This window comes from Macrotis lagotis, chromosome 1, assembly GCF_037893015.1.
Source record: "Macrotis lagotis isolate mMagLag1 chromosome 1, bilby.v1.9.chrom.fasta, whole genome shotgun sequence".
Classification (NCBI taxonomy): Eukaryota; Metazoa; Chordata; class Mammalia; order Peramelemorphia; family Peramelidae; genus Macrotis; species Macrotis lagotis.
In genome coordinates, this window is record NC_133658.1 from 895,485,587 (window position 1) to 895,507,115 (window position 21,529).

The 21,529-nt window shown below is 36.6% G+C and overlaps 1 protein-coding gene across 1 annotated transcript in view; it reads left to right on the top strand.

Moving 5' to 3' along the window:
- LOC141509272 (tumor necrosis factor receptor superfamily member 14-like) overlaps positions 1–16,407 on the top strand; it is a 38,316-nt gene extending 21,909 nt beyond the window's left edge. The window contains exons 5-6 of the mRNA XM_074218681.1: positions 2,891–2,938; positions 15,915–16,407. Coding sequence (XP_074074782.1) covers positions 2,891–2,938; positions 15,915–15,987 — 121 coding nt within the window. The 3' untranslated portion in view covers positions 15,988–16,407. The remainder of the gene's footprint in view (positions 1–2,890; positions 2,939–15,914) is intronic.
- The last annotated feature ends 5,122 nt before the right edge of the window (positions 16,408–21,529 follow it).

Below are 21,529 nucleotides of genomic sequence, written 5' to 3' on the forward strand. Positions count from 1 at the left end.
TATCCACTTGTTCTATGATCTTTTGAAATTGATTTTTTTTAACCCAAATTGTAAGACATTGATTCCATTCAGTCCTATTATTTTCCATTTTACTGTTTGATTAGTCAATGTGGGATGCAGGGTTTGCCTTGGAGTCAAGAAGCATCAAGTTCTCTTAGAATAAGTCCTTGCCTCTCATTGCCTTAGCCAACCACCTAAGTCTCTTGATTTCTGTCAAGTTGCCAGTCTGCATCAGGGGAGGGCATTTTCTTTACCATAAAATTCCCCACACTGAGGAACTTGCAGTTCTGGACCCCTCTCAGTCTTTTTGGATTCTGACTTTGGACACACTCGCTTTCTAAATAATCTAAACTGCTCCCTCCTATCTTGGTTTGTAATTATGAGTTTGGGAGGTGTGTGCCTCTGTCTTTATCTCCTTCTCCCCCTCTGAATACTCTGCCTCTCTTCCTGTAAGCTTCTTTGGCTGTTGAGAAGCATGGCCACCTGCAATTGGCTGACAGATTGGATCACTCCATTTTGCCAGGTTGATGGGAATGAATTCTCATTCAGTGACACATGTCCTCATCTGTCTTCCTAGTTGTACTACCCAGGGTCTAGTTAAAGAAAAGTCAGGCACTGACACCACTGGTGCAGTTTGCTCACCAGACAGTGGATCCAAAACCAATGACCTTGCAATCATTATTTCTGCTACCGGCATTCTCATCTTAATCATTTTCACCATCGTCAAGGAAACCTTCAGAAGTAAAGAGGACCAACTAGAAGGTAAGTAGAGACTTAAAGAGGATGGACAGTGGGGAATTTATCCCAGGGTATTAAATTTAGTGGGTTCTGACCACAATCGGAGGCCTTTGGGACTAAAGAAAAATAGATCTCAGAACATAAATCTTACAGTCATTCAATGATTCTAGGAAAATTCCATTTGAAAGGCAGAGGAATGTTTTGCCCTTCCATCCATCCTTCCATCTTATTCCCCCTCCCCTTTAGTGAAGGTAAGCTTGACCCAGGTATAGTTTCTGGTACTTGGCAACAGGCATAGAAATTTCTAGTTTTATTTCTGCTGCTAATCACTGACACTTGAATTCATGTAAAGGCAATCTAAATGAGAATTCTTAGGATCGCAACTTTGTGAAGTGAACTTGGAAAACGTTCCTTTTGTCTATACTTCCTTCTGATTTTCTTTTTGTGGCTTGTCCCTATTGTTGAGTTTTATCTTTAAACTGAACTAGAATTTGCCTTTGAGTGACTTCTCTCTGTCATTATACATTCTCTACCCACTGGGGTCAAGCCTCATGAGCTTATTTCTCTTCTGCTTAGCCCTCCATTAAATACTTGAGACAACCTTTGGCCTCTCCAAGTCATCCTTCAAAAGCCCCTCACATGCATGGTCTGGAAACTTGGTTGCCCAAGTACCATGGGCTTTAGAGTCAAGAAAATCTGGGTTTAGATGCCACAGAGGCTGTGTATCTTGGATTAGTGAGATATTTTAAAGTGTTGGTTCATAGAAGATGCTATAGCAACACTACCTGTTATCAGTGATGCTTGATTTTCATTTATTAATGAAAGACTCCTTGAAGTCCCTTGAAGTACCTTTCAGCTTAGAATCTATAGTGCCCTCTTGTGGCAGATGTGGGATGACCAGGGTTTAGAACAGCAGTTCTGTTCTAAACCCATCAATATTGTCTAAGACTAAACTGCTATGGCTAGTTTTCCAATTGCACTACTGACTCACATGGAATGTTCAGGAAGCTCTCATTTTTTAGATTACTATCTAGTCCTGTCTCCTAAAGATTAGTGGCATGGCTGAGAGGAAGAGGCAGTCCTTTCCTTCAGCTCCAGAGCTAAGGTTTGGATCCTATCTCTGATGTTTGCTTCCTTTGTGACCATGGATAAATCACTTTGATTCTTTAGATCCTTGTTTCCTCTTCTTTCTAATTGGAGGATAGGAGTAGGAGGCTTCCAAGATCCCTCAAAATAATATAGGCAACTAGAGGGCACAATAGAGACAATGCTGAGCTTGGAGTCAGGAAGACTTCTCTTTTTGAGTTCAAATCAGAGTCTCAGATACAAACTACTGACCCTGGGAAAATCACTTAACCTTATTTGTTTCAGTTTCTTCATCTGTAATATGACCCGGAGAAAGCAATGGCAACCCAAGCCAGTATTTGCCAAGAGAACCCCAAATGGGGTACTAGTCAAAATATTACTGAAATAACTAACAATAATAATTTAAAAATAATGAATTAATAATTGAAATGCACAAGGGAGTGGGGAAGGGAAACCAGGCCAGAATTATATCTCTCTGCTCTCTTAAGTGTTTATAAATGGCTCATAAATACTTAGTCCAGGGTGATTAAAATGGTTTTTTTATTAAGCTATCTTAACAAAAAGGCACACCTTTCTCAAGGTGCGAGAAGAGTGAGGAATCCCTGAAATGTAGGTCTTTTATGCAGTTTGAAAGGTTTTTGTTCCTGCCTCTTCATGTCAGTCATTGACTAGGGTCACAATCTAAATGAAGCATTGGTCCCCGTACATTCCCCTGCCTTGTTCTAGAATAGTTACCTCCTTGAGTATATGCAAAGGAGAAGGTTGAAAAGCCTAGGTTAATATAGAACTAGGAGGGACCAACCTGTCCTAATCTTAGTTTTTGAACAGATTGAGGCTGTCTTTTGTCTTGACATATCTGCCCATAGACGATAATACAGGAAGATCCCAGTCTTTGAATGTAAACTCACAATTCTCCCTTCAGTCTTGTGGAACTCAAATACCCCCATATTCCTCACAATTCCCCCTTTTCTTTTTTTTTAAATAAGAGTTCCATACCTTATTAGTGATTTCTTTCTTGAATCACAATCCTTGTCATTGACATAACTACTGACTTTTCTTCTATCAGGATTTTTACTTCCTCATTATCAGAGACTGGACCTGTCCTATTTTCCAGGTTTGTATGGGAGCACATGCCAATTTTCTGATGTCTTTTACTACTTACCTATTGTCATCTGTCTTTAGGTAGCAACTTGATAGATTCAATTTACCACAAACTCCTCCTTCTCCAAACAATAGATTGTCTAGTATAACTCTATGTTGAATAACTCTCTCTTGTTTGCATGGTTTAATTAGCCAAAAAGTCCAGGGCCCTAGCTGTCTAATTAGTAATTGTTTCCACCACAGCTCAGAATCTAATCAGGATATAAATTGGGGTTCCATAGCCCCAAATCCCATCCTGTGCCCAGGTAACAGGCCCATAAGTCTAGATAACAACTCCCTAACCAACCCTTGGCAAATGGATAGATGTAGTGATTATTACAATTTTCTTTACCAAATGGATCCTGACAAGGGATACAGGTACCATTATTACATCTCACATGAGTCTCAGTCCACCTATCTCTTTAAGTTGTCTAGTCCAGAATATGTGTACCCTGCTTCTGAACATAAGTCCACAGACATTTGCTACTCTCCAGGGAAATATCCTGGCCAGACTGGTATAGACAATGGTCATCATGAACTGACTCAGTCATATGCTGCTAGTGTTTCTCTTCTCTGGACCAGAATCCTGTGCCACAATGCACCTCTGACCAGGAACTGAGAATCTAGGCTGGACCCAAGGGGACTGGCACCCAAGGCCAATTCTCAAAACTTCTGTGGACCATCACAAACCCAACAGTTAGCCACACCAAAAGACTGGGCATTGATTTCTGTCACCTTTTGTCATCTCCTCCCACCATTACTAATATTCCGTTCTCTAAATCAGAGCTAGGACTCTCCCTAGAAGGAATATACAGACTCAGGTAGGATATAATCATGCCACCCTATAGTCTCCCTCCTTTTCTCTCAATGTAGAACATCTTCACACACCCCTCTCCTCCTCCTTTCTGTAAGGAGAGGGACATAAGTAGGGATATCACACTTACAGGATCAAGGGGAAGTTACATGTACAGACCCCCTGACTAAACAATGTACATATAGGCGGAAGATGGTGGAGATGAATTGGTCCAGTGTCTCTCCTCTCTTCTCTTCCACCCTGGAGACATTCTGTGTCCTTCTGCATCTTCTGAATCTGTTCCTAAAGGTCCTCTCCAACTCAGGTGACTTTTGAGACCTTATCTTCTGGTAAAGAAACTACTTAACATTTTACTCAGATCAAAACACATGTTTTCATCACAAGACAATGAGATTCTGGAGCTTATTACAATTTACAATTTGCCTTACTCACTGTCATATTGACATACATACTTCACTTTAACACAATAAACTTCCATAAGTATTTTACCATGTGAGCAAACTCCATTGAGAATTATCACATTAACTTAAGCTTGCAACATAGACATTTCTTAACCTTTTTCTCAAATTACAATGAGTCAAACATCTTTAACCAAAATGAATTTTTTCTTTCCCCAAATATTCCCAAATATACCACAGATTTTCCTTTTTCCATATATACTTATCTGACACATCCCTTTCCTTAAACTAGACCTTGAATTAATTATCCTAAGAATTATCCTGTAATTATCCTAAGAATTTCCCATTCTTTTTTTTTTAGTTTTTGCAGGGCAGTGGGGTTAAGTGGCTTGCCCAAGGTCATACAGCTAGGTAATTATTAAGTGTCTGAATGTGGATTTGAACTCAGGTACTCCTGGGGGTCTATCCACTGTACCACCTAGCCACCCCCTTCCATTCTTCTCCTTACCTAAATATTCCCTCTAACATAAATATTAAGAAAACTTAATTCCTATCATAACATGTAGCTGACAGCAGGTGTCAGAGCAACACATTTAACCTAGCTGGAAATTAAATCCAATTGACTAAAATTTCTTTGATTTTTTTTTATCATTTTATTATAGAGATATAGGACATCAAAGGAAAACTCCTTTATAGGTGTAATTATTGAATGTCAATATCCAGGCAGAGATCATATGGGTAGTCAAATGTTTTAGGCCAGAATTATTCTACCAGGAGAGACATTATCCAAATGTCACTTTGGGGAAATCAAGTCAAAAGTGTCCAACAAGCCACACTAAAAAGCTGCCCCTTTGACTGGATATCCCTATCACCTCGATTATTCAGTCCTTTGACTTCCTTGGCTCCCAGAACAACACGTTGATCCAATAACTTTCCTTTTTGCTGACCATCCTGATATCTGACATAAAAAGAGAAAATTGATAAAAGTCCCATGATCTAAAATAGTTGTTTTACCTAATTAGAATTCTGAGTGAGTCCAATTCACTGAATTCCCATTATAGTCTTAATGGGGTCCCAATTAATGAATCCTCTACCCAAAACTCTGAGAGTCCTTCCTGCATCCTTGCTAAAACCAAGAATTTTAACTGTGACTGGCCTTACATGCCTCATCTCCTACCTCTTACTTGAGACCTCTGATCTCCAGACCCATATCCCTTTGTCTGAAATCATACCTACTCTATTTCTATATAGATGGTATAACAGATTCCCCTTGGCTAGATAACCCTCCTTCTAGCCTGTTGTATTTTACAACAAATTTATAACAAAAAGCCAGGAGATTGCCTATCATCTCCTAAATTCTCACATAGCAATTAAACTAAATATTGCCACAGAAAAATCTCAAATTATCCTTCTTGTATATTACATAGGTGCTTTTACTTCAAAGCAAACAACCACAGTTTTGGAATATATATATATATATGTATATATATATATATATATATATATATATATATATATATATATATATACATATATATATATATATATCCAAAATATTCCCAATTCACATACATAGCTAGAAATGTCTACACATAAACTTGCTTGTTTAGCTATTAGACACCCTTAATATACAAATTATTTTTTTGCAAGGTAATGGTGTTAAGTGACTTGCCCGAGGTCACACAGAAAGTGTCTGAGACCACATTTGAACTCAGATCCTCCTGACTCCAGGGCCAGGGCCTTTATCCACTGTACCACCCAGCTGCATCACACAAACTATTATTTTCATAATTCTTTAAAACCATTAGACCATCTTAGGTGACTTTAAATTTCCAACATGTGTTATTAATTCCAATATACAGAACAGCAGTAAGAATAATGCACAAATTTCTAGATTGTATTAAACAATCTTTCCATTAATAAATTATGCATGAACTCACAGATCTATCCCAAAAGGGGTCATAATTTTTGATATTTCTCTTATTCCCTTTCAAAGCAATCACCTGTTAATTCCAGGGTTTAACATCACAGTATTTAAATAGCTAATATATTGATAAGAGATAACCAAATACTGTAAATATAATCTCTTTGTAGTTACAAAAGAATATCACAGAACTGATAAATACATCTTACTCATCAATAAGTTAACTTACAGTGGGACCACAAAATTGCTATTTGCTCAGTCAGAGCCCCCCACATCAATGGTACCCAAATCTAATCTCATACATATGATAATTTAAAAACCCCAATGCAATTCTTATTCATGCCATAGTTAATGCAATGGCAAAGGACTAAATAATTAGATGAAACCTCATTTAGTTTGCTATCAACTATGCAACTAAATTTCCCAACAGTTTAGTTTGATAATAGCTTTAGAATATCTTGTACAGACAATCCAGCACTCATATTCCAAAAATTCCATCCAAAATAAAATGCTATTATTATTATTATTATTAGGCTTAATATTAAAACAAATTAGAGCTTTTTCCCAAAAGAAATCAGTAAAGATCCCTGATAATATAGGTATTTTTCTTCTTAGTAACCTTTAATTTAAAGGTGTTTCAATAGAATTCAAAATCTCTATACAAATTTTGTCAGAATATAACAACATTAATTTCCTTCTTTTAAAAATCCTCAGATTGATTCCCAAACCTCCAGTTCAGAAATGGGTCAACCTTAAAAATGGAGTTAAGAGTCAGCATTTTTAGGCCACCTGGCTAGAATAGAGGTATTCATTAAACATTATTTCCTTTTAATAAATGTGTCCCCGAACCGCTGGATTTTATATTTTCTTCCTTTTCACATATCATGCATATCTCTTTAAGGCTTAGCACTTTAAGTTTCCTGCCCCTACCTCTGTGGGTAAATGGAGTGCTCCTCAGCTGAACTCTGAGTACAAAGTCTTAAAAAGATGGCAAATAGGATCAAGCTACCTCTGCTGAAACCACCACCCCTTTCACCCAATCCAGGGAGAAAACATGAGATCTTTCCCAGACAGTCATGAGCATAAGAAATCTTCCCTCTTATAACTTCTCTTTTTGTTTTGATTTTTGCTTTTGCAAGGCAATGGGGTTAAGTGTCTGAGACCAATTTGAACTCAGGTCCGCCTGACTCTAGGGCTAGTGCTCTGTCCACTGCACCACCTAGCTTCCCCTAATTATTTTTTGTTTTGTTTTGATTTTCCTCCTATAACTTCTTGCCCCCCCCCCGCCCATGTCTGCCAGCAACCTTCCCCTTGGTGGGTTTTAAGATTTGGGAGAAATTCCTGAAGAGAGACCCCAAATCCCCCTCTCCCTTTGGGACACCCTATCATCCTCTGGCCTCTCCTTCAGGAAAGATTTCCTGCCTGGAAAAGTCAGCCAGGGCTGTTCTGACCACCACTCCACTTACCTGAAAATTGCCCCTTACCAAGGATCTTACCCCCAGACATTTTAATCACTCCCAGCTCCAAACCCCAGGCCAATCTTCCCAGAAATCTCTAAGATATTCCCCCCCACAGAGAAGACCAAGAAAGTAGGCTTGAAATCACATCATTTGCACACGTTATTTTCTTGTGTTCTTCCTGGAAAAATATCGAAGAAGAGACTTATAATATCCCAGAATGAGCACCCAAATTGTTATAAATGGTTAGTATAATTGTTATCCTCATTTTACAAATGAGGAAATTTAGTCAAAAAGGGTTAAATATCTTGTTCAAGGTCAAACAGCTAGGAAATGTCTGAACTAAGATTTGAACTCCCATGATCCAGGATTCTAGTTCCAGGACTGTCCACTGGTGCCCATCTTTTCTCCAAAGAGAGGTAATGTTTATCGGCAGAGATAGATATATAATTATTAAGTACCTAGATAGATAGATGGATGATAGAAGGTGGATTGATAGATTGTTTGGTTTGGATAAATGAAAGGATGGATGGATTGATAGTTGATAAATAAATGAATGGATTTGAATGGAAGGAACTATATATTGGATAGAAATAGGAAAAGATAGATGAATGATCTGAAAGATTGATAGATAAAAAGATGGATAGATGGATAGAACATCAATAACATGGTGGGAAAATGGATGTTTAATAGAAAGATGTATGTCTGATGGACTTGATAGAGGTATGGATAGATGGAAAGCAAGATGAATAAATAGATGGAAAAATTGATAGGTAAATTGATGATTAGGTGATATAGGTGAAGCATTTATTAAGTATTTACTATATGCAAAGAACTGTCCACAAACCTATGCTATGCACATCAAGATAACTCAAGTAGCATTTATTAAGCATTACTATATACCAAGCATTGGGTTAGTCCCTTATATACACCCATCTCCTGACTTTCTCTCAGAACTATTTATCAGTCATCTACTCTATGCAGAGCACTGTCAGATTGACATGTAGATACACGATATTTAGTGGTAAATGAGAAGTTCCCTCAGAGGAAAGGTGTTTGCATTGAGGGGATGGGAAAGACTTCTTAGAGAAGGTGAAATTTGAGCCATTTTCAGTGAAGGTTGAGGGGAGCAAGAGGAAAAATCCTGACCTGGGCAGCACCTAATGAAAAAGCACTTGTGTCCCTTGATGGAATATAAGATCCTTGAGAGGAGAGATTGGTTTATTTTTCTGTTCTTGTAGTTTTAAAATTTCCCTCAGTATCTGGCACAGAGTAGGCGCTTAATAAATGCCCAAAGTCACACAGAGAGAGTCAGAGTCCAGATTTTTTTGACTCTGAGCTCAGGGCTTCAACCACTGCACCCTAGATAGATGTTTCTGTAATTCTATTCTTTTTATTTTATGTCTGGAAAATGTGTCTCATCTGCTTTTTGATAATCATCTTTTTTGCATTTCAAATTGTGACCTAGAAAGAATGATGAGCATGTGAGAAGTTAATTAAGATTAGAGCAGAGTTGAAAGAATTCAAGACTCAATGACCTAGAGCTAAGAAGAGCATAAAAGTTTATTATGCTTCTGGAAGCAGGCTGAGTTCCAAGAAAGAACTAGCTTGACAGGGGACAGGAAAAGACTTTGTAAGGGAAAAGCAAAGTTGGAAATTGAGGTAATGCCCATCAATTGGGGAATGGCTGAACTAATTGTGGTATATGTACATTATGGTATACTATTATTCTGTAAGAAATGATGAGGGACAAGATTTCAGAAAAACCTAGAAAGACTTGTGTGAATTAATGCTGAGTGAAAGAAGCAGAACCAGAAGAACATTATACTCACTAACAACATGGATGATGAACAACCATGATGGACGATGAGCAACCATGATGGACTTGTTCATTTCATCAATGCAATAATCAGGGACAATTTTAGGGGATTTGTGATGGAGATTACCATCTATATCCAGAGAAGGAACTGTGCAGTTTAAATGAAAACCAAAACTTATTATCTTCAATTTTTAAAAGTTGTCTTATGTGTTACATAATTTTGCTATCTCTAATGTTGTCTTTCTTCCTTTTGGCTCTGATTCATTTCTCACAACACATTCAATTTCGATCTTTGCTTATCATGGATGCAAATATAAAGCCTATATCAGATTGCCTTCTCTTGGGGGGAGGGAAGAAAGGGAGGGAGATAAATTATAAAACTCAAAATGTTGCCACAAAAAAAGATGATGATGATGATGATGATGATGATGATTGGATATAATTGGAAAATAAATAAAATATTTATATAATTTTAAAAAGGGAAAAGGCAAGCAAGGATTGTGAACTGGGAAAGATTGGGGAAGGCTTTGGGAATGTTGCCTTCTGTGCAAGCCTGGTTTAGGGAACCATTTCAGAAATAGCCAAGGAAACTTAGCTCATTACTTAGGCAACATTGTTATCTCAACATTCTCAGTCATCTGAGCTCAGTGAGCCAGTGGACTGATGCTCATCTGGAGCATCATAACTTTGACATATTGTATGGGAAATGTTTACAGGATACAGAGTACATAAAATATTGTATTATGGCAGATAGAGTATATGAAATAGTTTCTATCACTTCAAGGATGGTAAGGGCACAAAGCAAGTTTTTCCTGAGGTGTTACAGAGCATAGCTTTTGTAGGTAGAAATAAAGACAAGTACAGGTTAACTGTTTGTAGCTGGGAGTACAGAGAAAGGGTGTTGCCAAGGTTTTCTGCTTCAACAATGCTTGAATGGAGCCTGCTGCTCCATTGCCAGCTAGAGTCACCCTTAGCCACCATTCCACCTTCATCTCCACTAAGCAACACTTCTTCCATCCTACTGTTCAAGCAGCTGTGGTCTGCCTCAGTCACCCTGGCCCTCATTTATTGTGCTTCCTCTGCAGCTCCAGCTGCATCTGCTTTGTAACTGCCTCTTTCCTTTTCCTCCTCCTCCTCAGCTTCTCTTCATGGCCTTCACCATATCGGTAGCCAAGATGAGCTAGTTTCTCTCTCAGGTTCAACACGACTTGGAAGTCTTCATTAATCTGAACCTCTAACCTGCTACATCTACCTGTCCATGTCTTACTGTTAGAAATAAATTTTTAAAAGAAAAACAAAAGACATCAGAGTGAATAAAGTATCTTAAAAATATAAGTCATCCCTGAAGGAAGAGTGTGGTCATCAAAGACAGACATACACAGAAGCAAAAAAAAACAAGTAAATTTGGGAGCATCCAGTGGATAGCGCATAGGCTCTGGAGTAGGAGGACCTCAGTTCAAATCCAGGGTCAGACACTAAATAATTAGCTGTATGATTTTGGGCAAGTCACTTAACACCATTGCCTTGCAAAAACCAAATAAGTAAATAGATAAACAACAAACAAACCAAGCAACTTTTATCTCTGCTCCTAAAACTCCAGTTCCCTACTTCAGGTTCTCATTGACTGGGACTTTGTACCAGGATGTGAGTTAGTGGGTTAGTTACATCCTTTTTATTTCACCAACTAACTGTCTCCTTCTTTTTATGGACACACAAAATATTTCATTTCTTTCAATCCCTCCTTTTTCTTTCTAATATGGATTATGTTTCCATACCTTGGTTGTAGTGTTATTTTAATCATTCAGGGGTCTCCATTCTTCCACTGGGGTATTATAGTTAGAAATCTCTGGACTGTCTAGATCTCAAACTACTATCCTAAATTTTCTCCTGGGTCTCACTCTATTATTTCTACTCCAAATCCCTAAGCCTAACTCATTGCCTAATCTGATCAAGAGAGGGCAGTCCCCTTTGATTAAATAACCTATACAAATATAGAGCAAGATAGAGAAGATAAACAATAAAAAATCTTTTCATCCAATTTTTCTTTCTTTCTTCTGGAGACATCTGATTTTCTTCTCTATCTCAGGAGTCTGTTCCAGAGGTTCTCTTTAGTTCAGGTTACTTGTTGAGATCTTCTATTCTTGTAAAACAACATCTTTGCTCTGATTTTAATCAGATTAAAACTCATATTTTCATCATTAGAAAATAAAACTCTGAAACTTCTCAGATAACTACAATTTACATTTTAACTTGCCTACCATAATGTTGATATCACAGAAAATTCAGTTACAAATAGAAATTAAAACCCTAGTCTTGTTTTTGACATTATCTTATTCATCTTAATCATTCCCCCCATTTGGAAAATGTTACTTCACTTAACAAAATAAACTTCCATACAGATTCCACTACAAAAATGAATTCACTAAAGATTGTCAAATTAACTTTAACTTGTAATGTTTACATTTGATAATCCATTTAGAACAGAGAGTATCCAATAAGTGATTTACAGATAAAACATTTTTAACCTTTTACTATTGTTAAAATAATGAAATAACCTTAACTGGGAATGAATTTTACTCTTTAAAATATTTCTAAATATACCATAGATCAGTGTTCTTCTGGTATACTTAGTTGACTCATATTCCTTTCCTTAAAACAGAGCTTAAAACTGTTATAATAATCATACCTTGATGTCTCAAAAATTTCTTATTGTTTCACTTAAATAAATGTCCCCTTGGCATTAAAAGGATCTAAATTCTCATAGGAAAATATATTAGCCTACCTGGCTATTAGAATTTAGATAATTGTAGATCAGATGACTTAAAATTTCTATTCCTGATCTTAATATTGGTTATAGGAATTTACCATCAAGATCAGGATCATAAAGAAAAAGGGAAATTCAAGGGGTAGCTAGGTGGCGTAGTAGATAAAGCAACGGCCTTGGAGTCAGTAGTACCTGGGTTCAAATCCGGTCTCAGACACTTAATAATCACCTAGCTGTGTGGCCTTGGGCAAGCCACTTAACCCCATTTGCCTTGCAAAAACCTAAAAAAAAAAAAAAACCCAAGAAAAAAAGGAAATTCCTTTATTCATTTAATGTTGTTTTTCTAGCAGAGGTCAAGACCAAATTCCCTGAGCCAGACTAAATCTGCAAGGTGAGATATTTTTCAAATGTCACATTTGGAAAACCAAATCAGGAAAGTTCAATCTCAGAACTTGTTGAAAATTGCTTTTCCAGCTTTTCCCAATGAGCCCATCACTGGCATTGTCCATGTTCAAAATCCCACAGTGTTCCTGGGATCAACAGAAGATCATAGAACATTGGCCCAACAGCAATATCTTTGAATCTCATACCTCATGTCAGACATAGAACAATGCCAATTCAACAGTCCTATAAAATCTTAAATAGAAAATTCCAAACAATCTTACATACATTCAAATGAGTTCAGCTCACAGGGATTTAATATCAATTGTAATTCACACTGTAAATAAGCAAGAGATTATCTCAGAAATTTTTTTTCATCCTCTTTCATCCATGTTGCATAGATTTTTTTTTTGCTTCAAAACTAACAACAAAGATGTGAGATGTATGAACATCATAATCCCATATTGCATACAGAAACAGATTCTATTAAAAATAATTTCCTCTATTAATATGTTCAGTTATTATCCACATTTAAAGAGACACAATCAACAAACAATTGTTTCAGAATCCTTTAAAACAGAATATCTTTAGATGGCTTTCAAATAATTTGCATATAGTTCCACAAGTGTTCTTAAATTCAATGTAACAAATGCAAAACTTATTAGATTCTAAATAAGATGGTCTATGAGTTAATTGTATTCATATCATTCTCAAAAGAAATTGAGATTCTTCAGGAATTTAATCTTATACATATAATAATTTAAAAATACTAATGTAACTCTTATGTATGCCATGGACTGGTAACAACTTTAGATCAAAACAGCAAGATACTTTGATCTCTCTCTCTTAGTTTTTCATCCTAAAAACAGGAACAAATCTTTAAAGTTGGAATTTATCAAACATAAATTGATAAAAAAAAATTATCTTTGGTCTCAAATGCTTTTATCCTAAATAACAATTTCACCAGTTACAGCTTACTCTAGGACAAATGATTGGACAGAGAGGGACAACAAACCAAGTTCTCTTTTCTGTGATCCCTGTTAATATAGTCTGGACAGGGTTAACCCACTCTGGGAAATAAACTAATTTTGAACCAGAATTTCTAGATGCAGTTGTTCTTTCATGGCTATTCAATACAAAATAAAAGATTTCACTATTCCAGTTTGAATTTGTTCTGATATAAAAGCTAAATCATTTAAAAAGCATTTCTATATTAGACAGAAATTTGCAGATGTGTAGCAGGTCAGGTTTAGAAATTCTGCTTCCAAGTTAGTTTATTTCCCAGGGTTGGTTAAATTAACAGGGCCAGCAGAAAAGAGAACTTAAGTTTATTAAATAAATAATAATAGAGTTAACATTCACATAGCAATTGCTTTTTTGCCAAACAGTTCATATTATGGGGTTTTTAATTTTCATTCAATTCATTGCCAGAAATTGCAAAAGTGGCAATCTAATAACTAAGCTTTTTAACTACCCCAATCACTTTTGAGAAGCCATTTCAATTTAGCACAAATCTGGGTGACACAATCCCAGAAGGCATAATTTAAATCAGAATCTGTAGTAGATTCCAAATCATTTTTTTTTCCCAATAGGATTGTTTCACACTTTAGTTAGCCACCTCTTAGCTCTTTGGTTTAAAATAGTTCTTGCTTGCTGTAGGGTATGTACTCCCCTAAAAATTAATTTTCTATTTTCTTCCACTTACATGGCAGCAGCCTCCACTGCTCGTAATCTTACTTTGACCAGCCTCCTGAGACTGGTCTAGTCATTTTGATAAGAAGGCCAGTGGCTTTCACTGTCCTCCCCAAGACTGAGTAAGGACTCCCAATGCCACTCCATTGTTACATGCTGTTACATATTCCATACTGTTACAAACAGATGAAGTGGTTTGTCCAATGATAATATTGGAGTTAAATCAGTACCTGTTTCAATTCTTTAATAGATCCCTCTCCATTGGGATCAACTAGGTAATATTTAGTTTCCCTCCCAATAAATGAGATATAATTTCTTAGGTCTCTAAATATAAGAATCAATGCACAACCTACAGTATTCAACCAGATATTAAACTTTGTGATTTTTCTCTTATTATTTAGAAGGGGAAGGTCAACAATTCCTTTAATTCTTTCAGAATTAATTCTCCTCTGCCTTTAACCCATTAGATAACTCAAGTTTTTCCCTAAAAAATTCAACAGGGCATTAGTGGCTGCCACCCCCTCCCTCCTTTAATCAAAGGATTTCTTTATTTCTCATCCTCCTCAATGAGGATAGTCATAGTAACCCTAACTTACTTATCCTGCACCTTTTTAATTTCAAACCAAATTGTGTTCAGTCTCTTCCCCAATGAGACAGGATTGTGTTTGGGAGGGAACCTGTATTGACTAAGAGATCCTCCCTCTCTCATTCCACAGAGAATAAGACAGAGCCATCCCCCCCAAACTAGAAAGGGGTGAGCAGCAGCTCACAAACATAAATTTGTTCAGCTTTTAGTCAAATTCTGATAAATTGTTTCCAAAAACTTTTTCATATTACTTCCTATTTTGAGGAATTTTCACCCCTGGGGTTTCCTCATTAACCTGTGGGGTCCCACTTTCAGATTTATCAATAGCTCCTGGTGGGAACTGATGCTAAGTAACTCCTAATTTCCCTATTCATCTCCACCCTTTTCTCTCTCTGTTTACCACTGGTTCAGCCTCAGTAATAAGAAAATGGAGGGAGCAGGTCATGCTGACCTTATTCCAGAGATAAAGACAGAAATATAATAGGCAGCTGGAAATAGCCAATCTAGACACAGAAAAGAGGACAAAGAAACACAATTTAAACACACACACACACATACAAAACAACTCATCCATCCATCTTCTGAATTTTCTTTTAATCCTTATGCCTAGAAAATATAAATATACTGAATTTGTATTGAATTGATTTCCTGTGATGTGGAAGATTCATGTAAAATTGTTTGACCCTTTGTATCACAAAAGAAATATGAATTATTATTATTATGAATTGTTGTATGAGAAACTACATCTAAGGATGTATTTTATATATAAGTTAATTTGGGAGTTTAATATGGCACTCCTGGGTTTTGGGGGACCAGAAAAGCATATATTCTCAATATATGTATTACATATTATTATATTAAAAGATAAAATATGTTGATATTATACAATACCATGCATACATTTTATGCATTTCTGAGCCTCGAACCTTTTTTTGTGTCATCTCCTGGCCTTTGCATGTAGTCTGAGGCTTCTGCAAAATTCCTCCAATAGGGAAAGTTGTGATGTGAAAGGAATAATTGTAGCTAGAGAGAAAAGACAAAGAGGCCTGAAAAATTTGAAATAGTCTCAAACTGGCAACTTTTTACTTCTCCATCTACACTTTCCTCTGTTTCAGGTTAGAGTGTTTCATACTGGAAAGATCTGTAACAACCATAACACTGATGGGTAAGTCACCAAAATGCCTGTGAAGGAGATTAAACAAAAAAATAATCAATTTTACTAGGGAAATAATGTCCAAGACTTGGGAAAATCGGGAACCTTGAGGGTCTCAAAGTTTATAGGACTCAGAAGGGGCATTTCCAAGTTGAGAGAGACCATAGAAGGCATATTTGAGCACAGACAAACCATGGAAGGCATCTCAGAACTTAGGATGGCAGAGGGCATCTCAGATATTAAAAGGATCATGGAGGACAGCTGAAACCCTGGAGGACCATAAAGGACATATCAGAGTTTTGAGAAAGCATGGTGATTTAGGTTTTATCAGAAAGTAAATAGGAAAGGAAAGAAACTGAAATCAGATTGATTCTAAAGAATAAACTATAAATCCCTAGTGTTGATTTCTTTTTTTATTTATTTTTTAAGAAAAGAAAAATGTAATAAGAATTGAAGGATGGGAAAATAAATTTAACTATTATAATCATGAATTCAATGAATAGGATGAATTAATTCATAAAATGGAGGAAAGCAACAGAAAGAGTTAGAGCAAAATTCAAAAAAATGCTTTAAGAAAAAAAAGCATTTAAAACAAAGTTTCATGTAGTTAACCAAGGGGTTGGAGTTGTACTTATTATGCCTTTGCATTTTAAAAAATGTAAGAGAGACAAATAAGGAAACTATTTCATACTTAAAGACCCTAAAGGAAAACATTCAGTATTAAATAAACTAACACACATTATAGTTGTCAAGATATAAAAATAAGTAAGAAAGTAAGAATCTAAACAGAGTGTTGGGAAAAAACAAAGTAAACTAGTACAGTGGAAAACAATGGATATGGAGTGAGATCTGATATGAATTTTGGCTGTGTCACTTATGACACATAACTGTGGGCAAATCACTTAACTTCTGTTGGTTTCACTTTCATTTTTCAAGTGAGGAAATCAACCCAAACGATCTCAAAGATTACTTCCAGCTCTGAATATATGAGCCTATAATAGATATTTTAGCAACAACTGAATGAAAGATTTTTAAACTTTTTTATTTTATTAATTTTTTATTTTCTATCATAATCATTTTAAAAATATACCCCTCCACTTATTTTTCAAAGAGTAACCTCTCATAAAAAAGTTTTAAAATGTCTTTTCTATATGTGCTAATGTAGTATTTTAATCTAATATTAAAGATTACCCTATTTTTTTCCCAAGGCAATGAGGTACCCAAGGTCATACAGTAATTATTAAATGTTTGGGGCTGGTTTTGAACTCAGGTCCTCCTGATGCCAGGGTCAGTGTTCTACCCACTGCACCATCTAGCTGCCGCTGGATTAGTTTAATTTTTTAAGGATCTCACAGCACTTTTATAAAAACCAGTCATATGAGAAGACATAAAAAACTTATAAACAAATACAAAAAAATAGACAAATGCAAATAATAAATATATAGCACATGAACTGAAAAGGAGATTGATGATGTTTTGTCCTTCATTTTCAAAGAAGATCATGACATCAGAGAAGTGATGCCATTTCAAGCATGTGAACTGAATTTGAGTGAGGGGGGTGCAGTACTAAATCACCAGCCTCACTTTCTTCTCCAGAATCATCTGGGTTCAGTGGCCAGATATGAATTGATGACTGGAGATGGCCCTGGATGTGAAGCAATCAGGATTAAGTCACTTGTCCGAGGTCACAGAGCTAGTGTCTAAAGCTGGATTAATTCCAGTTCTCCTGACTCCAAGGTCAATGCTAAATCTACTGCACCACCTAGTTGCCCTGAAAAAAAAAAACGATTAATATTATTCTAAATAAAGAGTAAGACAAAAACAGGCAAAGTAGGATAAAGGAAAATTAAGAAGAAAATAAAAGGATGGGAGATGGAGGATTAGGGAGTAGAAACTGGGAAGGTAGAAACTGTAAAAGGATTAGGGAATTGAATCTGGTAAAGTAGATTCTAGAAGGGTCAAGAGAAAATAGTTGCAGTGAAAAGGCAAAGTAATTAAAAAAGGAACAGTTAAGCAATTTGCTGGTGTAGATTTTTGGGTGAAGGAAACTGGTGAAATTACTAGAGGTTGGTAGCAAGCTGGATGAGGACGTGTTTATGGCTGAAGCTAGCAACTTAAATTTTAAAAAGGCCAAGTATTTGAGTGGAGTTTTAAAGTTACTAAGAAGAAATGCTTGACTATAACTATTTTAATTGGATACTTAAGTTAGTGAGATAAATAGCCACAAATACTTCAAGCAAAAAGTTTGGAAATCTCAACTATTACTTGAATCCTCTGTATGATATTTCTATTCCTGTGACTATTATTAGTATTCCAGGGTCCTTCCTGGAAAAGACGAAGACTCAGAGATTACCTTTCCATATTTCTCTGTTTTAAAAAAGAAAACTAAAGAGAATTGCACTTCAGTAATAATATTAATGAAAAATAATACTAGTAATAATAAATAGTAGTAAATAAATAAATAGTAAATAGTAATAGTAAAAAGGAAAATAACAGTTATAATCAATGTGAGGGGGATGGGACTGGAAGTAGAGAGAAGTCAAGATGATGGAAAATGGAAAATGAGAAATTGTCCAACTGTCCAACTGGTTGATTCTTTTCCTTTGCTATTGAAGAAGACCAAAATTACATTACAATGTTTAAGATAAATGACCATGTGTCTGATCAGTGGCTGATCAGCCCAATACGAACTCATATTGCTCCACCACAAGTTGGGCACAAATAGTCCATGTGAACACCTGGGGTGGGTATTGGCTCCATTTTATAGTTGAGGCAACTGAGACTTGCCTCTGGTTACATAGCTAGTAATTAGTTGAGCTGAAAACCAACAAAGAAAACTAAAAGAGACTTGCACTTCAGTAATAATGATAATAATAATAATAATAATGAAAAATAATAGCCTACTCTAATAGTAAAGAATGGGGAAGGCTATGATTAGATAACATTCATGAAATGCTCTCACAGTTTTAGTAGACTTCAAGCTCAAAAAAAGTTAGTGTCGGGGTGGCTAGGTGGTACAGTAGATAAAGCAGGGGCCCTGGAGTCAGGACTACCTGGGTTCAAATCCGGTCTCAGACACTTAATAATTACCTAGCTGTGTGGCCTTGAGCAAGCCACTTAACCCCATTGCCTTGCAAAAAAAAAAAAGTGTGATAGGACAGCTAAGAAAACTAATAGTCTTGGGCTTGCAGTATGAAAGAAATAGCTTCTAGGAATAAGGAAGTGATGGCCCTTTGGTACTCTGACTTTGTCAGACCACATCTGGGTTAAAGTGTTCATTACTGGGCACGATGGTTTAAGGATACTGATAATTTAGAGAATGTCCAGAAGAGAGTAATTTAGAATGAGATCTTGAAGCCACCTCGTATAAAGATCACTTGAAGAAAACAGGCACATTTAGCCTTAAGGAAAGTCTCAGGGGTAAGAAATAGGAGCAAATCAACAAAAATGTATCACTATGAGAAAGGTAAAAACATGAAACTTGCCCTTAAGAAACATTCTAATGGGGGGGGGGGGTGAATATGCAAATAATTACGAACATTCACAATACATCCAATGCAGATAGTAGGTAATCTTAGAGGGGAAGCACTGGCAATAGGGGACAAGGGGAAGGGTACTCCAGGAAAGACCTCTTACAGAAAGATGTAAGATGACCTTGAGATGATAAAGGCCTGGGATGACTGGTGTGCTAGTGGAGAGAAGAGGGTGCATGTGAGAAATGTTGTAAACAACATTGGATTTGGTGGAGCATGAAAGTAAGAAGCTGAAGATGGCAGCTTGTTGTGAGCTTGGGTAACTGGGAGGATGGTGCCACACACCCTTGACTGGAATAGGGAAATTAATAAGGGGTGGGTGGATGGGAAGATGATGAGTTCAACCTTGAATATATTGAGTTGAGGTGACTTTGGGAAATACCGTTTGAGGTATCCAGTGAGCAGTTATGGGAGACTGGAGCTCAAGAGGGCAGCTCTAGATAAATGGGAGATTATTTGCTTAGAGATGATCTTTGGAATTGATGAGATAGTTTAGAAATAGAAAAGGAAAAGACAAGATAGGTCCAGGACAGAAACTTGGGGTATACTTTAGTGAGTGGGCAGGCCTTGGAAAAAGATACAGCAGAGAGAGTAAGTTACTTTTCCTCCTTGGACCTCAACTTTTACACACACACACACACATACACACACACACACACACACACACACACACACACGCACGCACACACGCACACACATATACATAAAATGCGATTGGATTAGATGATCTCTGAGATCTGCTCTAAATTGATCAAGCTATAGAAATCAAACACTCCTTGTCCAGTCTGCTTTCTACTTCTTCCAAATGCAAGTACAGAGCTCACTCATTTTATTGTGTTTTCTAAGGAAAAAGGAAGCAGGTTCATGAGAGTTTAGGGTAAAGATGCAAACCTTAATAAAAAGTATTTATATGATATATATAATATTCCACTATATTACAAGGTAAAGATACAAATACCTAATTTGGGAAGAGGAACAGGACTAAAAACCCAATAGCCAACATAAATAACATATCTTCAAGTCTGCAAAGCACTTTGTCAGTTGAACTTAGTTCAGCTGAACCCCAGTACATCCCTGGGGAGGAAAGAGCACCAAGCATCATTACAGGTAAAAAGACCATGGAAGGTTGAGCCAGAAGGGACCTTAGAGACCAGAAGTCTAGCCTTCTTATTTCTAGATGATGAAGCTAAAGATCATAAAGAGAGGATATGTCAGAGCCATGAATTATTACCTTTTTGGCTTCCCAGTTGAGCCCACTACACTCCTGGCCATGCTATCTCAGAGAAGTGACCAGGGCTGGTTGCAGCCGGGTTCTAAGTCACTTGTGTCATTTGGGACCTCTCTAGACCCCATCTCTTCTTCTATCAAATGAGAGGCTGAGGATACATCAGAGGTTAATATTTTGGTTACTATTTTGATAAGTGTATCAGCATGATTGTTTGCCTTTGAAATACTAATTTAAGTATTTGTAATAAAAAATATACTGCTTCCACTGCCATGACTACTACTGCTATTGCTACTGTTACTGTTAATACTGTTACTATTACTACTGCTACTGTAACTACTACTACTACAATTGTTGTTTGTCCTTCATTCTTGAAGACCTTGACATCAGGGAGCTGATGCCATGACATACACATGAATTGGATTTGAGGGAGGGGGTTCTGGGTTAAGTCACCAGTCTCACTTTCTCCCCCAGAGTCTTCTGGGTCTAGATAAGGATCAAGACAACCGGAGATGGCCCTGGATGTGAAGCAATCAGGGTTAAGTGACTTGTCCAAGGTCACACAGCTAGTATCAACTGTCTGAGCTCATATTTGAACAGGGGTCTTCTTGACTCCAGGGCCAGTGCTCTATGCTACTATTACTGCTGCTGCTGCTACTATTATTAATACCTTCCTTATTTTTAGTCCTTTAAGATTTTCAAAAAGTTTAAGTCCCAAATAAAATCCCACTTTCTATGGGAAACCATAAGTCCTATTCATGGAAGTGCTGATGTTCTGTTAATCATTTTTTATTTATTCTGTATATAGTTTGCTTTAAG